The sequence below is a fragment of the Coloeus monedula genome (assembly GCF_965178545.1).
Source record: "Coloeus monedula genome assembly, chromosome: 6".
Taxonomy (NCBI): Eukaryota; Metazoa; Chordata; class Aves; order Passeriformes; family Corvidae; genus Coloeus; species Coloeus monedula.
In genome coordinates, this window is record NC_138786.1 from 53,952,144 (window position 1) to 53,971,766 (window position 19,623).

Sequence of the window (19,623 nt, forward strand, 5' to 3'; positions counted from 1 at the left end):
AAAATAAGGACAGAATTTTTGCTGCTCCTATTCAGAAGTACTTGGGTAAGAACGAAACTGACAGAATTTTTCCATTATTTGGAAAAACTATGAGCACTAGCAGCACAAAAGAGGCCAAGAGCCAATGAGAAACTCATTAAGCTGCTTAAACTGATCTAAATCTAGGCTGCTGAGGTCACATCCCGCCCCCGCCACATATTTCCACCCCCTTCCTTCAGCCAATGCTAGTGTTTACAGAAGCAGGTGGTGGTGTGCCAGTTCAAGGCAAAAAAACCCCAAAACAACAAACTCCAAACCAGAATCAAACCAATACATCACTTTGGGAGGACAGTTTTCAACCTGATAAATTCTACAAACAGGTTTAAGCTTCACAGTACCAGCATCAGTGCAGGGGAGGGAGACAGGAGCACAATAGCTGGGAATTAAGAGTGCTTTACGCTTCTACAAAACTGAAACTTAACAAAGAAGTGGAAGCTCTTGAGTTTATCCTTAGCTATACAAACCCTTTCACATACTGATCGAACTCCGGACTACACATGGAGGTAGATTTCTTTCCTTTGCTGTCTCTTAGTATGTCCAAAATCCATGTTATTATTAGTAGCAACTCATTCATGATCAGCTCTCAGCAGAAGCACAATAGTGGTAACTGCACCTCAAGCTCTCAAACCAGAGAAGATGAGAGAAAGGATAAGAGACAGACATAATTTGTTTCCTAGCACTTAAGAAATAGGAAGGGAAGGGGGCTGAAGTAAGAGGAATAGCTCTCCACAGTCAGTAAATTTCTTTGCAGTGCCTGGAAAAGGGAAAGTTTCTTTGTCCTTTTCACCACAGCAAAAGTAGTGTTCAAATATAATGGATACAAGCATCTAACATTAGATAGTATCCCATCAGACACAAGTGTTTATTAGAATCCCATTTCATAAAAACAAGAGCATACCTGCTTGCTCATGCTAGATTTGATACTCACAGGCTAGGTAAGGAATGAGGTAAATTTCACTTTTACGCTGTATTTATTAAGTTGTAATTTTTCTATCCTATAGCACTACAACACAATTAGAATTTAACAAGTATGTCCAATCTAAATTTAAACTCCTTTATGTCTTGATGCTATTATGAGTGCTAATGTCCGCTGCACTTTTTCCTCAGCTAACAGTAATTTGTGGCTTAATCTGACCATGTGAGAAATTCAGTTTGTAAATTTTCCAGATGGAGTATTTGCACATTTCTTCTTTTGTCTAAAATTGTCCTAATTTTTGCATTCTGGTTTTGGGAGATTAAAAAGCAATTTGTTTGGAAAATATTGTCTCTGGTACCGGTGGGCATAATGAAAACGTACACAACTGCACTCAGGCTTTTAAAGGCAACCAAGATATCGTTACAAAACCAGGCTGCAACTTCGCAAAGCTCACCTTCCTCATCCACATACTGCAAGCGCATATTGAAGACCTCAAAATGATGATGGACACACTGGATTTCTACGAGAGGGCCAGCGAATTTCAGGCATGCCCTACATTGCTTTATCTTTTTTTTTTTTTTTTTCTTTCCCTTAACGTTTCCGCTCCCCAATGACGGGCGCCCGGACGCCCACGGCCGGAGCCCGCGCCCCTCGCTTAAGAGCGGCTGAGGGAGAGGGTACAGGGACTCCTCGCCTCCCACGGGCTGCCACCAGCTGAGAAAGAGCCTGCCGGAGCCTCGGGGCCCTGAGGACACTCAGCCCTCCCTGCTACCCCCGCTCAGCCTGCAGGGTCATCCTGAGGCGTGGCCGGAGCCTCGGAGGAGCGGGAAGGCGCCGGGTGAGCCCCAGGCGCATCTGAAGACTTCCAACCCCACCGGGAGAGCGCCGGACTCGCCAGGAGAGCCCCGGAGCCGACGGAGGAGCCGCTGAGGGGCGGGGGCGCCGCCAGCCCCGCCCGCGCGGTGACGCGCCGCGAGCCTTGGCCCACGTGACGCGCAGCCAATGGGCGGGCAGGGTCCGCTCCCCGCGGGCGGGGGAGGAAGGGGGGGGGCGCCGAGGCCGCCGCGGAGCGGGGGAGCGGCAGCGCGGGGCGGGCGCGGCGCGGAGCGAAGCGGGGCCGGCGGGGGCTGCGCCTCCGCGGCCATGCCGAATAAAAACAAGAAGGAGAAAGTGAGTCGGGAGGATCGGGGGAGGCCGAGCCCCGCGGGGAGGCCGTAGGGTGCAGGCCCCGCGGGGAGGAGGGGCCTGGGGTGGGGGGCGGCAGCGGCGAGCGCAGCCCGGCGCCCATTCCCCGGCGCTGGGAGAGCCGCGCGAGGGGCAGCCCCGGGTGAGGGGTAGCTCCCTCCCTCACTGTTGTGTGTCGGCCTCCGCCTTTCCGCGGGTGCCGGGGATGGGGCAGCTCCCGGCGGGGCCTAGTCCGGGGGTGCCGAGGCGGGGTCCTGGTATCGTCTCGCCGGCGGCCGTCGGAGGGAGGGAGCTGGTGGAGGACGGCCGTGGGTTTGGCGTGCGGGGGAGTGCTGGAGGGAGGGGATGGAAAACGTGTCCTCAGCCGGGGCTGGCTGAGGCGGAGCGGGGAGGAGGGGGTCTTGCTCAGGGCTGGCCCAGGGATGTTGGGGAGGGGGAAGGGGTAATTTCTACGGCAAGGTGGGGGGGGTCCGTCTCCACGGCTACTTGCCCGGGCCCCGTCCTGGAAGTTTCGCTGCTGCGTAGCTCTGGCTGCAGTGGGAGTTGCGCTTGGGGGATCTCCATAAGTATTCAAGGAGCACTAATCGCTCCTCGGAGTCTTTCAGCTCCTTTTCCTGACAATAGAAATGAACCTAGCTTTGGTCCCGCTTTGCCTCAGGCTCCAGGGAGTGATTTGTCTGGTGGCTACGAAAGGGACTTGCACAAGTAATGATCGCAAAAAACTTGTAAATCCGGCAGGAAGTTAGCTGGATTGCACTTTATTTTGTGTGATAGGTAATTAGCCATATGAGTGGAAGTCAGAGACAGTGAAGTGTGCTGTCTGCCTCAACCAGCTGCTGTCCCCCTCGACTGCTTCTGTTTGGCTTTTAGTTTGTCAACGTCATTTTAAAATTAGATGTAGGGAGGTGGGGTGTTGTGGTTTGTGGGGTTTGTTTGCTTTAGCATTTTCCCAGTATCCTTGGCACTTTTGATGTTAAAAACATTGAAACTTTTCGTCACTTTTTTGAGAGTAACAAATCTCAGAAATGGGTGAAGGATTCAAGATAAGTGCAGTTCTGTGAGGGAGAAAATTGAATTGTCGGCCTACTTCTAATACGAAACTTTTTAGCCCCTAGAACAGGCAGAATAATAAAGTGTAAAACGTGTACTATACTGGTGCTAGTTTCAAAGCCAGCCTAAATATAAATATTTGTGAACCAAAAAACCAAAAACAGCAAGGTAGTAAAACTAAGTAATTTCTTAGACATAGTTCAGATCACTTGCATTCTTTGTCCCTGCCTGCGTATGTATGTGAAAGCTTATCTTTATAGGTGAATTTTGAGGCATAAATAAAATTCCAAAGTCTTTCTACAGATAAAAAATGTTTAAAGTGGCCTTGTACAGACTGATAGGTCAATATTATCATCTTCCAGTAAGATAGTATCATTTTTATTCTATCAGTTTTATTACTTTTAGCGAGTGTCTAAAAAAGCCTGATTCCTTGGCTTGAAAATCTATCTAGATCTCTGTTTTTAAAAAAAAAACTGAGACTGCAAACTTTTTTTTTTGAAGGAACCTGCAAAATCAGTAAAGAGTGGAAAAAGTGGCAAAGATGGACAAGATAACCAAGAACATGAGGTAAATATTACTAAAAAACATGGTATTTTTCATATTAATTTGTAATAACTTCTAAAAACTGTTTTAAGTTTTTCTACATTGTAATTTTGACATGACAGGTAGTTTTGAAGGAAAATGGTTGTGGAACTAGTGTCCTGGTATTTGACAAGATAAGAGACAATGGTTTTTAAGGAAGTCAGTTTTATTTAGAGTAAATAGATGTTTCCTTGCTACAGTTTTAAATACTCATCTATTCCGTTTTTTGGTTATGAGATGTACATCTGTCTTATTTTCTAGTCTTACTGTGAGTTTCTGGGCTTCTCTTGTTGCTCATTGTCGTTTTTAGCATTCTCTGTTATTCCCAGAGGTCTCTTTTCTCAAACTGTCAATGCTGGCATGTCAGTTAAGTGTCAGTAGCCTGGTTTATTGTCAGGAGACCTTAGGCTTAATCAAAGGCTGCCAGCTGTTGTGTTTTGTGGTTTCTTTTTGTAGGTATAAGTGTGCCATTTTTGACTAATTATTCTGTTGATTTTTTCCTTTTGCATTTCTCTCTGTTTTGCCCACCAGCAAGGCACAGCAACTTGAAAGGGGTCGATTAAATAATTATTCACTCCCTTTCCCAAATTAGTCCAGAAATTCAAAATTAGTAGTTTTGTTTCATTTGGAAATCCGTTGTTTAGGTGGATTTCCTGAAATTTCCTTTAAAATGTTCATAGTAGCTTGAATGTAAAATGGTACACGGCAGAGTTATGTATTTCAGCCTCTAAACAACACATCTTGATACTGAAAGATAATGTTTTAGAACAAAATACTCATCCAGCTTTACCGTCTTTCCTGCTCTGAAATGACTGTTAGGGATAGGTGGGTTGGACTATTTATTATGTGCACTGCAATGAGTTCTTATTTGTCTGTTGTGCAGAGAGATTCACGCTAGTGTCATAAATGAAGATCATTAAAACTTGTAAATTACATGTAAAAGTATTTTGGCAAATTTCCGTAGGAGTGACTGAGTTTTGGTGGAGGGAGCCTAGCTACTAGAAGGGATCTTAGCTATTAGGGGAGCTTGTAGAACGAAATGGGAAATGTCAGTGTAGATGTTTATAGTGGTGTAAATAGGTGTACTTCATTGTGATGTGTTCTGTCTTTATATTGCTATGATAGTGAAAAGAGTGTCACTTGGCCATAATTTTAACTCCTGTGCAGTTGTAAGGCTTGTCATTATCACCATCTTTGCAGAACATTTGTTGAATACTTATTTTCTCAAGCTTCTGAATGACAAGTTGCTGAGACCAAGACTTACTTTCTTATCCCTCTTGGTACTTCAGGATCGAGTGTAAAGCTCCCCTAGATAGTAGGTGAAGAGCTTTGTATGCTAGCCAAAAATGTGTACGTGGGTTTCTTTGTCATTTCTCTGTGTTTGTAGATCTAGATTTTTGGGTTTTAAACTCGAAGTGTGAGAGACGTGAATCTCAATCGAAGAATATGTTTTACTGTTCATTCACTGTTTCTTTTGTCCATCCAGGTAGAATTCCCAATGAAAAATACTGTTCACTTGTCTATGATACTTGATCATGTGTGAGCAGGGGCAGAATGAGAAAGGAACTGGGAATGGGACTGGCACCTATAGTACAGTTGTCGTTCCCAGGGGGCATTATTTAGTCTCTGTATAATTTTGAACACCTCCGTGCTTGACTCATTATCTTAATTAGTAGACTAATTGCACACAAACAGTAATGTAGACTTTGCATTCTAACGTGGCTGGCTGTAATCATGCTGTATGTTAGCTGGTGCTTATAGGAGCAGAAAGGAGGCTGTTTATTAACATAGTGAAGATTGGTAAATACAGAAATATTCTGGAGCACACTGTTAATACATTTCTAGGTTTCCTTTCTCTTCAGAAATGGTTGTCGTCTTATGTCCTACACGTGTTTTAACATGGCTTTTTAAAAATCTTCTTCTAGACTATGAGTAGGTTTGGAAATATGCTGGTTCATTCGGCTTTTTGTTTCTCAAAATGCATTTAATGCATATGCATTTAATGCAAATTAATTTAATGCAAATGGCAGATTGTAAAGACTAGAAACTGTCTGCTGTTCAAAGAACAGGGACAACACAAGCGGCAGCATCCCACAAATACTTTATTTATAGACACTTTTATAGCACTTAACAAATTCATGATGCCTTGAACTTCTATAGATAAAAAAGTACAACAGATCTTAATATTTACAAAAATGAGCACGTGTTTTTCCTGTCTTGCAGTCAGGGAAATGAGGTTTCAGTTGATGGAAGCTGTACAGCAAGTTTGAAAAGGGATTGAAATGATTCCTGGTATACCAGGTCCAGAATGCCCATGCTAAAAGAGGGTGAAAATTACTTAAGCTGATGGTTCTTGCATTAACTGTGCTTGGTTACTCAATGTAATACTAAAAAAGCCTTGCTACATGTGAAGTACCATGGACCTCTCTTCTTATTTGCTGTGTGGTCAGCTGCTGATCCTCAAGGAGGGAGAATCAGAAACAGTAAATGTGGATATATGGTCTTCCATCCTGGTATACTTTTCTTTAAGCCAGTATGTGGTTTAGAAAGTTGTTTAACTGGAAGTTGTATAGAATTGTTTTAAAAATATTAATTATGAAATTGACATTTTTATGTTGGGGTTTTTTAATGTATATTTTTTATTTAGATATTTTTTCCCCCAAAACCGTGCTTAATGACCCCTAGGTGGGAGGAGTCCTATTACTTTGTCCTTCTCTTGTTTCCATCTACTGTTCTCCTTTCTGTGACAGAGGTACCAGAAATGCACAGTCTGTATGAGGTAAGGGTACCTTATCCTTCTGTACCCACTGCCATTACTCCAGTTTCCAGTTGTGCATGTTGTTCATTTATGAACAAAAGCTAATATGATTAAGCTTCTATTTAAGCTTAGTTTGTAACCTGTTAGTAAATGTTAATGAATTAGACTAAATAATTGCCAGAACAGTTGAATCTTTTCCTTGAAGTATAACCTCTTATTTCAGCAGTTAGTCTAGCATATTAGTGTTGTCAGGTTGTAAACAAAGACGTAATCTGTTGTGTATTGGTTTTCCTCTCTACGGGAGTAATGTCTCTACTCTGGTAAATTCTTGGGGCCTTTGTTTAACAGTGCCCAAAAACTATACTTGCACCAAAAACTAATAAGGAAAATTAAATCCCTTGGATGTGGTGATTGGCTATTCCAACACATGGTAACTTGTGGACATATACCCTGTGATCTAACTGGCTTTTGAAGAAGTTATTTGTCTCCTGGATAAGCTTTGTTGAAGAGTTCTGTTTTGTCACAGGGGTGTAGAGGTCTCCTTTTGAGTTAAGGCAGTGGTAATTTATGGACAAGCTAATTTTTTTAGAAAAGGTGACCTGGTAATAGTTAATGACTGTTGGAAAACATGACCTTTTTCTATCTCTAGAAAAACCTAATCTAAAATAATTCAAGTGCAGTACTTTAGCAGTGGTTTTCAAATACTACCACAGGGGAAGGAAGTTAAAATTTTAACCCTATATGTGCTTTATTTCTGACTTTTTTTGTCTGTGGGAGAGTACGTGCTAAAACTTGCTCTTTTCACCTGTCACTGTAAGAGTCCAGGACAATTAATTGACTACTGTGGTTCACCTGGGGGATGGAAGGGTCAGAAGTAGCTGGTAGCCTTTCATACAAGACAATAGTCTGGTATAAAACTGGGTGACTGGGAGTGATAACTGCTTCTAGGTCTAGCTGGACTGGCCTAAGATGGCATGAAACTTTTAAATTTAATTTGTATTAATTTTCAGTCCAGATCTGAGTGGTCTGTAGGAAGCAGAGACTATTTTCGTTGTTTGAGAAAGTATTGGCTTGATGACTATCAGCAAATGAGAACAGAAATTATAACTCATCCTTCTGCCATGCAGAAAAGCAAACGGAAGACTAATGTGGTTTTAAGGAGCATGTGTGTGTTTGTGTATTATCTTCTTGATTCCACATGTTGTCCTGGTTGGTTCTTTCTGCTTTAAAGGTATTTTGATGTGTTGTTTTTTTTTTTTTTTCTTTTTAATAGATACAAATCAAAATGTAATAAAATGTAAATTGTATTAGCCATTTTTCTTGCTATGCAAGAAATGGATTTATTGACAGCATGCGTTGCTGATGTTGGACTACAATCACTGCTGAAACCAATTTTAAGAAGAATTTAAAATCTTTTAAGTGCTGATCCATACTTCTATCCTGCCACTGTCTCACAGCCGTCACTTTTCAGTAGGTTTATTACTGGTAATGGCTTCCAGTGCAGAAATTTTGTAAGGTTTTGTTCTTAGAAGTTTTTCTTCTGTGCTTTTTGAGGCCTTTTTAATTTAGTTACTTAAGCTACTCAGCATTTTTGGATACATCAGTAAATGGAATTGCTGAAAAATTACAGAAGTCTCTGTTTAATGGGCCATCTTCAAAACACTTCAGCAGAAGTAAGGATTTTCATCCCTCTGAAAGAACCTGAAGAGGTGGCTATCCAGTTTTCCATGATCACCTTTCCTATATTGGCCCGCACATGGTGGTAAAAGATGGTTGGTATTCTTACTACTACTTTTACTGATTCCTGATTATATGAACAGATATGATTGTCACTTCCATTAAAAGTAGGAAATTACAAAAGGAATGTGTAGTAGGAGCAGTGTTGATGGGTTTGCGCGGCTTTTTTAGCTGAGATTGTATGCAGAAGTATCCTAACCTTTAAAGGAAAGCAAAGAACAGACAAAAGCAATAAATCCAGCATCATTTTGTGTTGACAGGTTTCTGTGATCACCAGCAGAAGTTATTTAGAAAGTTGACTGGATATTTTCTATATCTCTTGTTTATTTTTCTCATGTTTACTGTTTGTGATTTTCATTGTGGTGCTATTTACCCTGAGAAACAAACATACCTGATCTTGAAGATGGTGCACAGGGACTGTTACACAGTGTCCAGTTTAAGAATAGAATTTTCTACTTCAGAATTTTTTAAAGTTATACTTGAAAGTCTTGGCACAAGTAAGTACTAATTTGGCAGTTCATTTAGGCACCATAGCAGAGGAGGTTGAGGTGTGGGGATGGGGGAGGGGAGAAAGTTCTGGGGTTTTCTCCTCCTTGTTAACATGTATTAAGACTACTCCTAAATAATTTCTGGAAATACCTTCTTGTCACAGATATGTATTTATTCATTTATATAAAGCATCCATCATTTAGGTCTTTTCCATTATTGTTGTTCAGTTGTAGAATCACAGAACAATTTGGGTTGGAAGGGATCTTAAAGACCATCTACTCCCAATTCTTCTGCCATGGGCAAGAACGCCTTCCACTAGACCAGGCTGCTCAGAACTCCATCCAGCCTGGCCTTGAACACTTCCAGGGACGGAGCATCCACAACTTCTCAGGGCAAACTGTTTCAGTGCTTTACCACTCTCACAGTAAAGAATTTCTTCCTGATATTTAATCTAAACCTACTCTCTGTTTAAAGCCATTCCCCCTTGTTCTCTCCCTACATGCGCTTGTAAAAAATTTCTGCATCTTTCTTGTAGGCACCCTTTAGGTACTAGAAGGCTTCAGTTAGGTCACCCCAAAGCCTTTTCTTCTCCAGGTTGAACAAACGCAATCCTCTCAGTCTTTTTTCATAGCAGAGGTGCTCCATCTCTCTAATCATCTTTGTGGCGCTCCTCTGGACTTGCTCCAACAGGTCCATGTCCTTTCTGTGCTGAGGACTCCACAGCTGGATGCAGTGTTCTGGGTGGGGTCTCACCAGAGCAGAGCAGAGGGACAGAATCCCCTCCCTGCCCTGCTGCCCACGGTGCTTTGGATGCAGCCCAGGATGGTGGTGGTTTCTGGGCTGTGAGTGCAGATTGCTGGGTGATGTCCAGCCTCTCATCCAGCAGCACCTCCAAGTCCTTCTTGGCAGGGCTGCTCTACATCTGTTCATCCCCAGCCTGGATTGGTACCAGAGTTGTCTGGACCCTGGTGCAGCACCAGCCCTTGGTCTTGTTAAACCACATGAGATTCACGTGGGCCCATTTCTCAAGCTTGTTCAGGCCCCTCTGGATGGCATCCCATCCTTAGGTGTGTCAACCTCACACCAGTTGGGCAGTCTCTGTAACTCAGTAGCACTGCATTTTTGGATACATTGCATTCATCATCTTTGAGATGTAAGATTGTTCTTTACATGTTCTTCATAGAAGCTGGTGTCCTTTACAAAGAGATACATTTAGCAGTGGTAGGCATCTTCATCACATAACAACCCTGGCTGGGCCCTGGCTCTTCTCTTCAGTATGTGCTCAGCTGTGTGCCCCAGCCGGACAGGCAGAGTAGCCAGTGCTTTCATGAGCTAGTCCCATGCAGTAGTAGATGGAGGTGATCTTAAAACTGGTGGTCTTGCATTTGGAAGAAGAGATATATTATGAAATTAAATTTCAAACAACTTGTCCTCTCAAGTTTGAACCATGGAAGGACTATAAATAGACAGCATTAGACCCATTATGTAGCTTTCTAGGGCTATTAGTTTGGGATTTTACTTGTAACATTAGCAAAACAGGATTTTAAACCAAAACTCTGTATGAAGTTGGGATGGATTTTCGCTTGAATCAGTTATAACTGATACAAAATAAAGTCTGTGGGCTTTGGAGTGGGTTTGTTTGGTTTTAAACTGGTGTGCCAACTTCTTTAAAAAATTAATTTGAAACTAATTTTTGATCATGGCTTGCAGTTCTGATTTTCTTTCCTGGAGAGATTATTTTAGTGGCTTGATATAACCTTTAAAAAATATTTAACATGTATACACTCCTAGTACTAAATGAGGGACTATTTGATGAGTAGAGAGATGCCATATGTGTTACTCAGAGCATCTACGCAACTTTTGGTTTGTCTTTAACTTCTGTAATTTTCCTATTTCCAGTTTTTATTGACATCTTGGCTTTTTTGTTTTGGGAATGGGAATTTCCTTCTGTGGTCCAAGCAAAGGCACCTTAATACTGAATAGTGGAAGAGTTACCTTAACGGTGTTTGTTATGTAACTTTAATATTATGCTTTTGAAACTAATGGAATTATTAAAGTGTACCAAACACTGTTTATACAAGTATTTTATTACCTAAAATGGGATGCTTCTGAAAACAGGATCTTATGCCCTTCTTACACAAGGCTGACAACTACTTGTGTAACATACTGCGAGGTGTGAGAACTGTGTGTGGTTTGGTTTAGTACTTGCTATCCTCTGCTTCTTAATCATGTTTTTAAGCTCTCTGAATCCTTCCTGAAGCAGCACAGCAATGAAGGTAAAGGCTGTTCTGATCAAAAGGAGCAAAGTGCCTTTCAAAAATGGATACCAGCATTTTCTAAACTTAAAATATCCTTTTCATCCTTTGTTTCAAATTGCTTCTTTTATTTTTTTTTGTAAGAGTTAAGGCCTGCCACTTAGAGAGTACTCAGATATCAGATATCCATTAACACGTGTAATACCGAATTACTAATGTAGGTATCTCTTGGAGAATACAAATACTAAGAAAAAATAGGTAGCTGTTGAATCTACCCATATTCACAGACTTGAAAAACATACCTTGTATGCATTTTTTCCCCCCCTCAATTTCATTTGAAACCAGAATAAATTTGTAATTCTGGAAGTGGGATGGTAGGCTTTGGGGTTTTTTGTTTTTGTGTAGTTCCCCTGCAACGGGCTTAGAGGGCCATTTACAAAAACCAACCAGCCAAAAGCTAGGAAAAAAATCCTGGCCTATTCCTAAATACGCTTCTTAAAAGATGACTGCCAAATATTATAATTTGCTGCACATTTATAGTGACTTTTATATACTTCCTCATCACTTCTCAGTTTAGCAGTCTGAAATACTTAGAAGTGAGCTTCTCCAGTGACATGTAAAATAAAAGCATGATAAGAGCCAAAGATGAAATGATTTGGTGTAACAGTTCTGTAGAAGCAGTTAAGGTTATTATTCATAGAATCATAGAATGGTCTGGGTTGGAAGAGACCCATAAGATCATCCAGTTCCAACCCACCTGCCATGAGGAGGGACACCTTCCACTAGACCAGATTATTTATCATGGACTATAACTCTCTCAAATAGCATCCAGTACAAACACCAAATTGGTGGGCAGGAGGTGAAGTAAAAAAAGATTTCAATATGAGTGTGTGAGGTGAGAAGCTTCTATGAATAGATCAGGGAGCACAAAAATACAGACCTCAGCGGTAAAGCCACATGTGCAGTTGCCTTAGCTCATCAGTGGCTGTATATAATTAAAATCTACAGTACAGTATAGGAGTTAATTAAGTAATTTAAACTAGGCCATCTTTTATGCAGATTCTTTATCCTTATATTTATAGAGATGTTTTAAAATAATCCTTAGGACATTATCTAGTTTAAATCTTACTTAATCAGCTAGCTGGTCATTGCAGGTAGCAATTTTTTTTTCCTAAGGGCATCTGGTGCTTTGAAGTTTTGTGATAGAAGATACGTTAGGAAATAAGTGTTGCTTTGCTGCTTTTGTGAAGTACCGGGTGCTTACTGATGGTGGTGTTTCAGCAAACACAAAGCTGCATGAATCCACTTAAAGTCTGAGCCTGGGCATCCTCTTCATCTTTGCCAGTATTCCACAACCCCGGGCTGCAGCTCTGAGCTCTGACTGAAAGGAATCAAATAGCAGCTTGTTCCTGGAGTAAACTAGTTAAAGCAAAATTAAGTTTACAAGAAGCAAATGGAAAACAAGCCTTATACTACTGATATTTAATTGTGAATGTAAAATTATAGTGTATTAATGTCAAGGATGCAGCACGCTGAGCTGGCACATGAGATTAGTTTGGTGTGTTGCAAGTCTGTTACACAAAGCTGTGATGATACAGTTCTTTAGAAGATAAAATTTGAGCCTTGTCTGTAAGCAACAGGAAATACAAGCAATGCTTTGTGTTGTGAAAAATAAACAGCAGCAAGAAAGACGGAAGAGGTTCAGCAACTTGTGGATCAGTCTTCTAAAGTGATTTGTGACTGTAAAGTTTGTTGTGGGTACCCCTCCACAGCAAAGAGGGCCAGATGGCCTTCACTGCTTGTAGGAAACATCCCAGTCACTGATGCAATTCAACAGACTCCATGCTATCTCTGGCAAAACACTAATGGAACTCCATAGTTAGACGTTGAGAATAGCCAGCAGTAGCACTGCTGCATGTAAATGCAAAATCGTGGTTGTTAAACAACTACTACAACATAAATCCATGAGTGCTAAAATATATAAACTTTGCCTTTTTGCTTATCATTATAACAGCATGGATCCTCAAAGCTTTAGGATGCAGCTCTTGCTATAATAAAAACATAGTAAGTTATGCTGAGATACACTGGATAGTAATCTCTATTACTGAGACTCTTTAACAGTAATAAGCATATTTGCTAGAAAGGCAGCTGCAAAGATCATTCTAGCAGCTAATCCAGATATCATTCTGGCAAATGATTTTGTTGAGGAAAAACAATAGACATCTAAATGGCCATCTGTGTGAAACTGCCCAAAGCCTTCAGCACCATAAGATGCCTCTCCAGAGACTCTTCCGTAAGTTGTTTGTCCAAACTGGCTTGTGGTAGTAAAACTAGTGAACAATAATGGCATAGTAGCAAAAATCTTCAACAAAGAACTTCAGAAACGTCTGCTGTCCAAAATGGTACCCAGCAAACATGTTGTTTCCCTGCTGTTTTTAACTGTGTTGTTCATGGATCAGTGCTTCCTTTTGTGTATCCAGTGGATTCCATATCAAGCTTTATCTACTGAGTCTCTATGTAGATTGAAAATATTGATGTTAAAAATCATAGCTACTTGCTCCATAATAAACTGCTTGCCAGCGATTGGGTACTACTTGCATGAACTAAAATTACTGCAGACTGTCTGGATAGCTCTGTCAGGCCTTATCTTTAATAAATAAAAAGAGTTTATTCTGTTGTTATCCACTTGGAAGGCATGCTGAATTGCTGCTGAATTGAAATCAGCTGACGAATACTGCTCTCCTGGTAGTGTGTTGTCTTGAATAACTTGCCTTGGTCCCAGCTGCTAATGTCACATCACCAGCCCACTTCTTGCAGGTATGGTGTGGATATATTTACCAGGTTGATGGCAGCTGGGCCGTATGCCAGAGACAATCTGTCCTTGTTCCCACCACCAAACCAGTAAATGAAGATCTGGAAAGGAGAGAGCTCTGTGGTAGTATTCAAGATTCCTGGAGTGTTCAGAGATTTTCATGCTACTTTGAAGTTACTGCAGAGGGGAAAATATTACATGGAAGGCTCTTTAACTGCTCTCCACCCATTTTGACTCCTTGATCTTTGATTTCAGCTCTCATCTCAAGAGACTATAATAAATTCAGTTTCTCAACCTAATTACATTGATTATGTAAAAAGCCTTAACCTGTTAGCCAGATTTTTTTGGTTACATACTGGGCCCTCATACAGTTTTGAAAATCAAGTTGTTAATGTCCCTTTCATGTTTTGTGATGATCTTTGTTTAGTTTCAGTAACCTGTATTTCAATTTCATTGTAAGTATGTTTTAGATGTAATCCAAAGTGCTTTCATAGCATTCTGAGGCTGCCTTGGCAAGAAACAAGCTCTTCTGGGTGCTGTAGATCAGACTTCTGCTCATCTTACTGAAAAATAAGTCCATGGAGGCTACTTACTATACCAAAAGGAAAAGAGGGAAGGGATTAATCCTGCATTAAAATAAGTATTTCCCTCTGTTTCATATTCAGACTGATGATTCTTTTAAAGTGTTCTGTGATTTTTGCTCTGTGTACTTGTCTTTCACGGGGAACCTTAGTCATGTGTGAATTGGTACAGGGTTCACCTATCCAGATTTCATAGTTCAGAGTTTTTTCTCAAGGTTTTGCTGCTGCCATCATGAAATGGTGTGCATACTGATATAAACTTGAATTCAGTGGTGATACTTATTAGAAGGCAGAAATTTGCAGGTTAGAGTTAGACTGATGTGTGTCAAGAAACACCATATAGGGTGCTGCCCAGCACAGTGTTTCTTCAGGCAGAGAATCTCCATTGCCTTGTGCTTAGGAGATCTGATTTTTGTCACTAGTAAGCCATCCAGTTTTTTAAATCTTTTAATGACAGATACATCAAGGTGATTTTACTGTCATTTTCAAATCCTCACCTTACTCTGATCAGTTTATCTTAGAAAGCAGCATTCAAGTTTGCTGCATCATTATAGAGTTGACACCACTTTAGGCTTGGTTTGGTTTGGCTTTTGATTTTGTGGATCAGAAGGCTTTGTGTCCTTTGGTCTAATTCAGTTACTAGTGAGTGTGCTTTGAAAGGTAAGGTCAGACAGAGTTCTTCTGGTTGCCCTTGTTTATCAAGGTAGCTTGAATTTTTGGGAGACTGTCAGAATGGGAGGAATAGGGTCTTCTGAAAGACTTACTAATGTACATGGGATGCAGAGTGGATCCTCCTTCCAGGTCCCACTATGCTCTCTCTTATGTGTTAGTTGTCCAAAAGTAAAAGCTGCCTTGTGGGATGCTTGATGATGATTAGTTTGATTTGAACACTGTTAAAGCTACTGTTAAACACTGTTAAAGCTGTTAAGCTACTACAATAGTAAGACTCACTCTTTTAACTTTATATCAAAGCCTGAATATCCTGGCCAAGCTTAGGACGCTGGCAGCAAGGCAAAGGATGAATAGGCAGTGAAAGGTTCACCTGCTGTAAATAGACAAGTTTCTAAAAGAAAAATCGGCTGTAGCTGTAGATGTGCTTGGTCTACTCATATCTTTCTTTCCCTGGCTGAAAATGTAGTGTTGTGTTCTAATCTATACCTGCCTGTGTAATGCCAGAGGGGGTAAAGATCCAACTTTCCTCAAAAGCGTGATGTTAAGAGAAGGAAGGTACCAGATCCTGCTTGACGCAGGACTCAAGGGATGAAGGGATGCAAGGACTATCTACCTTGAAGTGTTGTGACTGGCAAGAAACCTTCTCTCCTCCTCACCTTTCACTCTCTTGAATTAATTTTAAGCTTAGTCAAGAGCACTGAGGAACATAAACTGTATACTTTCAATTGTTAAAATTAGAATTTTAAAGTTGAAATCACACTTTAGATGATTGTCTTAATGTTCATTGAAATATGTAAAGCTCTAGCTTTTCAGAAATAAATGGATCAGAAAACCAGAGGGTTGTGTTTTAATTACGATTTGAAGAAACCCGTTCTCAGTGTGACATTTTTCAGAGCAGTTTGTGCACTTTTTTAGATATTTATCAGCACTTCTGGAATTGAATGTGCCTATCTCTATAAATATTTGGGTAGGAGAGAGCCATTTGTCAGAACAAGGGGAAGAATAGGTATTATTCTAGTCATAGGAAGAGAACCGATAAAAAGGTATCTGTAGTTTGACTGTTCTGGTGTCGAGTACATTGAACTGGTCACTGATGTAGCAGAATGTCCATCACTTACTCTTGGGAGCTGTGGTGTCTGTGGTAGTTTGGTTTGTTCCTGGGAGGAAAAAACTGAGCTTGGCTCTTCGATATGAACTAACAAACACTGTACTTTCATAGAAAGTGTGTTACCTTGAAATCTTTAGCAGATGGATACACAGAATTGTTAGTCTGAATTTGTTTGCCTTTTTTAAAGAGATGTAGTTAAAATTGCTGAGCTTTGTGACTTAAGTTAACTCACTTTCTCCAGGTGCCCTTCTATCCAATGTTGTCTGCAAGCTCTGGAGGCCAGCTCTTTTGTGGTAGCACCACAGTGCCACTTGCAGAGGTCATTGGGCATGGCTGTGTGACACTGAAATAATGTTTTAGAACTTATTCTGTCAGCTTTCTGGTATGTGCTGGCTGACTGGATCATGACTGAAAACAGGGGTGATCGTGCTTGATGGTAGGAAGGAGGAGAAAATCTGTTGGATAAATGGTCCAGTGATTCAGAGCTAGAATTACTCTGGAGTCATCACTTCTAGATGGGAAGTTGCCATAGCAACAAAAAATGCTTTCTTTCAACATTTCTGATTAGAAATGTTACCCATCCTCTTAAATAACCACTTTTGGCTATCTTGGAATTTTTCTGCAATTTCAAATACTTGCTTCCCTGAGGTGTGTGCTACCTTAGGGTACTGTAGTCTGTGCATGTGTGCAGACACATGAGTTGAGAGCACCTGTTAATTTGAAATGGAGAATTTGTTTGCGCATAGAGGGAACAGGAAAATGGCTTTTCCTATTCCAAGTAATGAAAAAATACAGGTGGCAGTGGAAAGTAGCCAGTTCAGAAAAACACCATTAGGCTGAAGAACAATATTGAAAGTACAGAATCCTGTGCAGTAATAATGTTTATAATGCATCTTAATTAGCATTTATTGCTTAATACACAGTAAGTCATTGCTTCCTAATTCTTAGTGCTGTTTTTCTTTTGGCTTAGTCTATTAATAATTTTGTTCGTAATGCTTTTTAAAATTTCAATTAATGGATAGAAATTACCTTGCAGATCACTTGTATTTCAGCATAAACATTTTTAAGCATTTAGTATTTGAGATTAAAAAGTGAAATAGTCTGAAAAATGCAATGTAACGGGTATTACTTGCACATAAATGCTTTCAACTTGCTGATGTATTCCATTTTCACTGGAACAAGTTCTAGAGTGTTTTTGGTAACTGAGGCTTCTAATATTCACTGTACTGTCTCTCCTTATTTGTTCTGTAAGTTTGTATAAGGGGTTTTGCTTTTATAATATTAAATTTGCAAAATGGTCATCTTAAATGTGTTTAATGAAAACGAAATGTTGCTTTCAGTCATCTTTGGTATATTAAGTACTTGAAGCATATATTCTTTCCCAGTTATGCTACTAGAACAAAATTTGAATGAAATTAGTGTCTTGGAGACTCAAAAGGTAGATATTTATGTATGGTAGCATTTCCATGCGCACTGAATGTATACAGTACAAGACTATGCAAATTGTTCCCAGCTTTTCTGGGAATACTTTTCAGAACATGAAGAAAATTGGTTTCTCTTGCTTTAGCAATAGCTCTATGAAAATGCCACCGATGTTATTTCATGCAGGAATGAAGCTGCTTTCATACCTACTATACTTAACAAAATTCTAATTAAATCAAGTCAAACTGCCAAAGTACCAGCGTTACAACTTGATTTCCATCATGAATCCTATTCCCATCTTATTTTTTTCCCTATTTCTTATCTTGTGGGCACCTTCTGAGAAGAATATGGTCTTTCCTGTAAGGAAAGAGTGCCAAGGTATATTTTAAGATGTGTGTGCTTCTAGTTTGCAAATTTGAGAGACTTCTACAGCAAATTAAGGGCCTGCAAAATGAATTACGATATTGCAGCAAGAGGTCCTTGTCAGCTGTTTCTGTATTTTTAATGTATCACTGCTAGATGTTTTATCATTCTTGTAATGGATATCATGAAATTATTCATATTTTAAAAGTTAACTATTGCCTCCTTTAAACCTGCTTTTCCTCCTTCAAAAAAAAGGGGAACGAGAAAGGCAGCACCACAAGTTCTGACAGGCTTTTGTTAAGGATGCATTTTATTCAGCTTGGGAGAGAGCACTGTCAAGTGTAGTCAGGGAAAAAACAGCCAACTGGAAACCTATAGTGGGAACCATTTTTCTTGGTTTATGTTATAAACTTCATACAGAGGTACAGTGACAGTCTGATAAGGATTATTACCATAACAGCAACTTGCTTTGAGTAGGCGGTAAACCACTACAAATCTTAAGGTATGTTTTAGAAGCTGTTAAAGCTACTACCATAGTAAGACTCACTCCTTTAACTTTATATCAAAGCCTGAATGTCCTGGCCAAGCTTAGGACTGGCAGCAAGGCACAGGACAAATAGGCAGTGAAAGGTTCACCTGCTGTAAATAGACAAGTTTCTCTGATCCCTTTGAAGATGAACTTTAATACCTTGGAGACCTGGACTTCTCAGAGGGGCGGAAGGTGAGAGTAGCTGAGGAACTACATTATTTGAAAATTTTTTTTAATTTGTCTGGTAACTTCAAATAAATGGGCTACTGCATGTACCAAGGTGATCCATTCCCATCTGTATGAGGGCTATGGTACAGAAATGAATGCTGAAAAGATGAGCAGAACAAGAGGTGGCAATACATTCAGAGGATGATGGATACAATAGTTTAATTAAAAGCATATTCATTTTCAGTTATTTCTGTGACTAAAATGGCTTTTTAGAAGACTTTTCTAAGTTCAGCTCCAATTAACTGCTTTAATTTCTTTTTAAACAGGTGTCAAATAAAAAATCAAATAGCACTCCTCCCCCAGCACAACTATCTAAAATCAAAGTACCAGCACCACAGACAGTAGTGAAGAAGGAAAAGCGTCAGAGTTCTTCAAGGTTTAATGTTAGCAATAACAGGGAGCTTCAAAAACTGCCAGCTTTAAAAGGTACGTCTTTCCTAAGTAAAATTACTCTTATGGGGAAATTTGGGCATGAGACCAAGAAGCATCTCAGCTATCATACTTCTAATAACTGGGCAGCATACATAATATATCGGCTGTGCACACAGGCAGACTGCATATACTTGCACTGGGTGGTTTTTACTTTTGTTTTATCAGTATTTGAGGACTTCCAGTATGTTGCCTTCTTGGCAATCACTATAGGCAATGTCTGTGTGACAGCATATTCACTCATCTCGCGTAAAAGCAGAATTTGGGCTCTCTCTGCAAAATATTAGGCATCTGTCCTCAGTGCAGTGTGCTCAAACCATGCTTTGCTTGTACTAAAATTTCTCTTGACATTGTTAGAAGACCTGGTCTGTCACTATTTATGGGTCTGTTTTTCCTGAGCACAGGTCAAGCAGAGTGGTGTCTTTTTAGTGCATATGAATTTTTCCTTTGTTGATTTTAAGGCTTTGT

The 19,623-nt window shown here is 40.2% G+C and overlaps 1 protein-coding gene across 1 annotated transcript in view; it reads left to right on the forward strand.

Moving 5' to 3' along the window:
- The first annotated feature begins 2,014 nt into the window (after nt 1–2,014).
- Nucleotides 2,015–19,623, forward strand: part of PPP2R5C (protein phosphatase 2 regulatory subunit B'gamma) — a 79,868-nt gene continuing 62,259 nt past the window's right edge. The window contains exons 1-3 of the mRNA XM_082283577.1: nt 2,015–2,125; nt 3,692–3,757; nt 18,993–19,152. Of these exons, the coding sequence (XP_082139703.1) occupies nt 2,099–2,125; nt 3,692–3,757; nt 18,993–19,152 (253 nt within the window). The 5' untranslated portion in view covers nt 2,015–2,098. The remainder of the gene's footprint in view (nt 2,126–3,691; nt 3,758–18,992; nt 19,153–19,623) is intronic.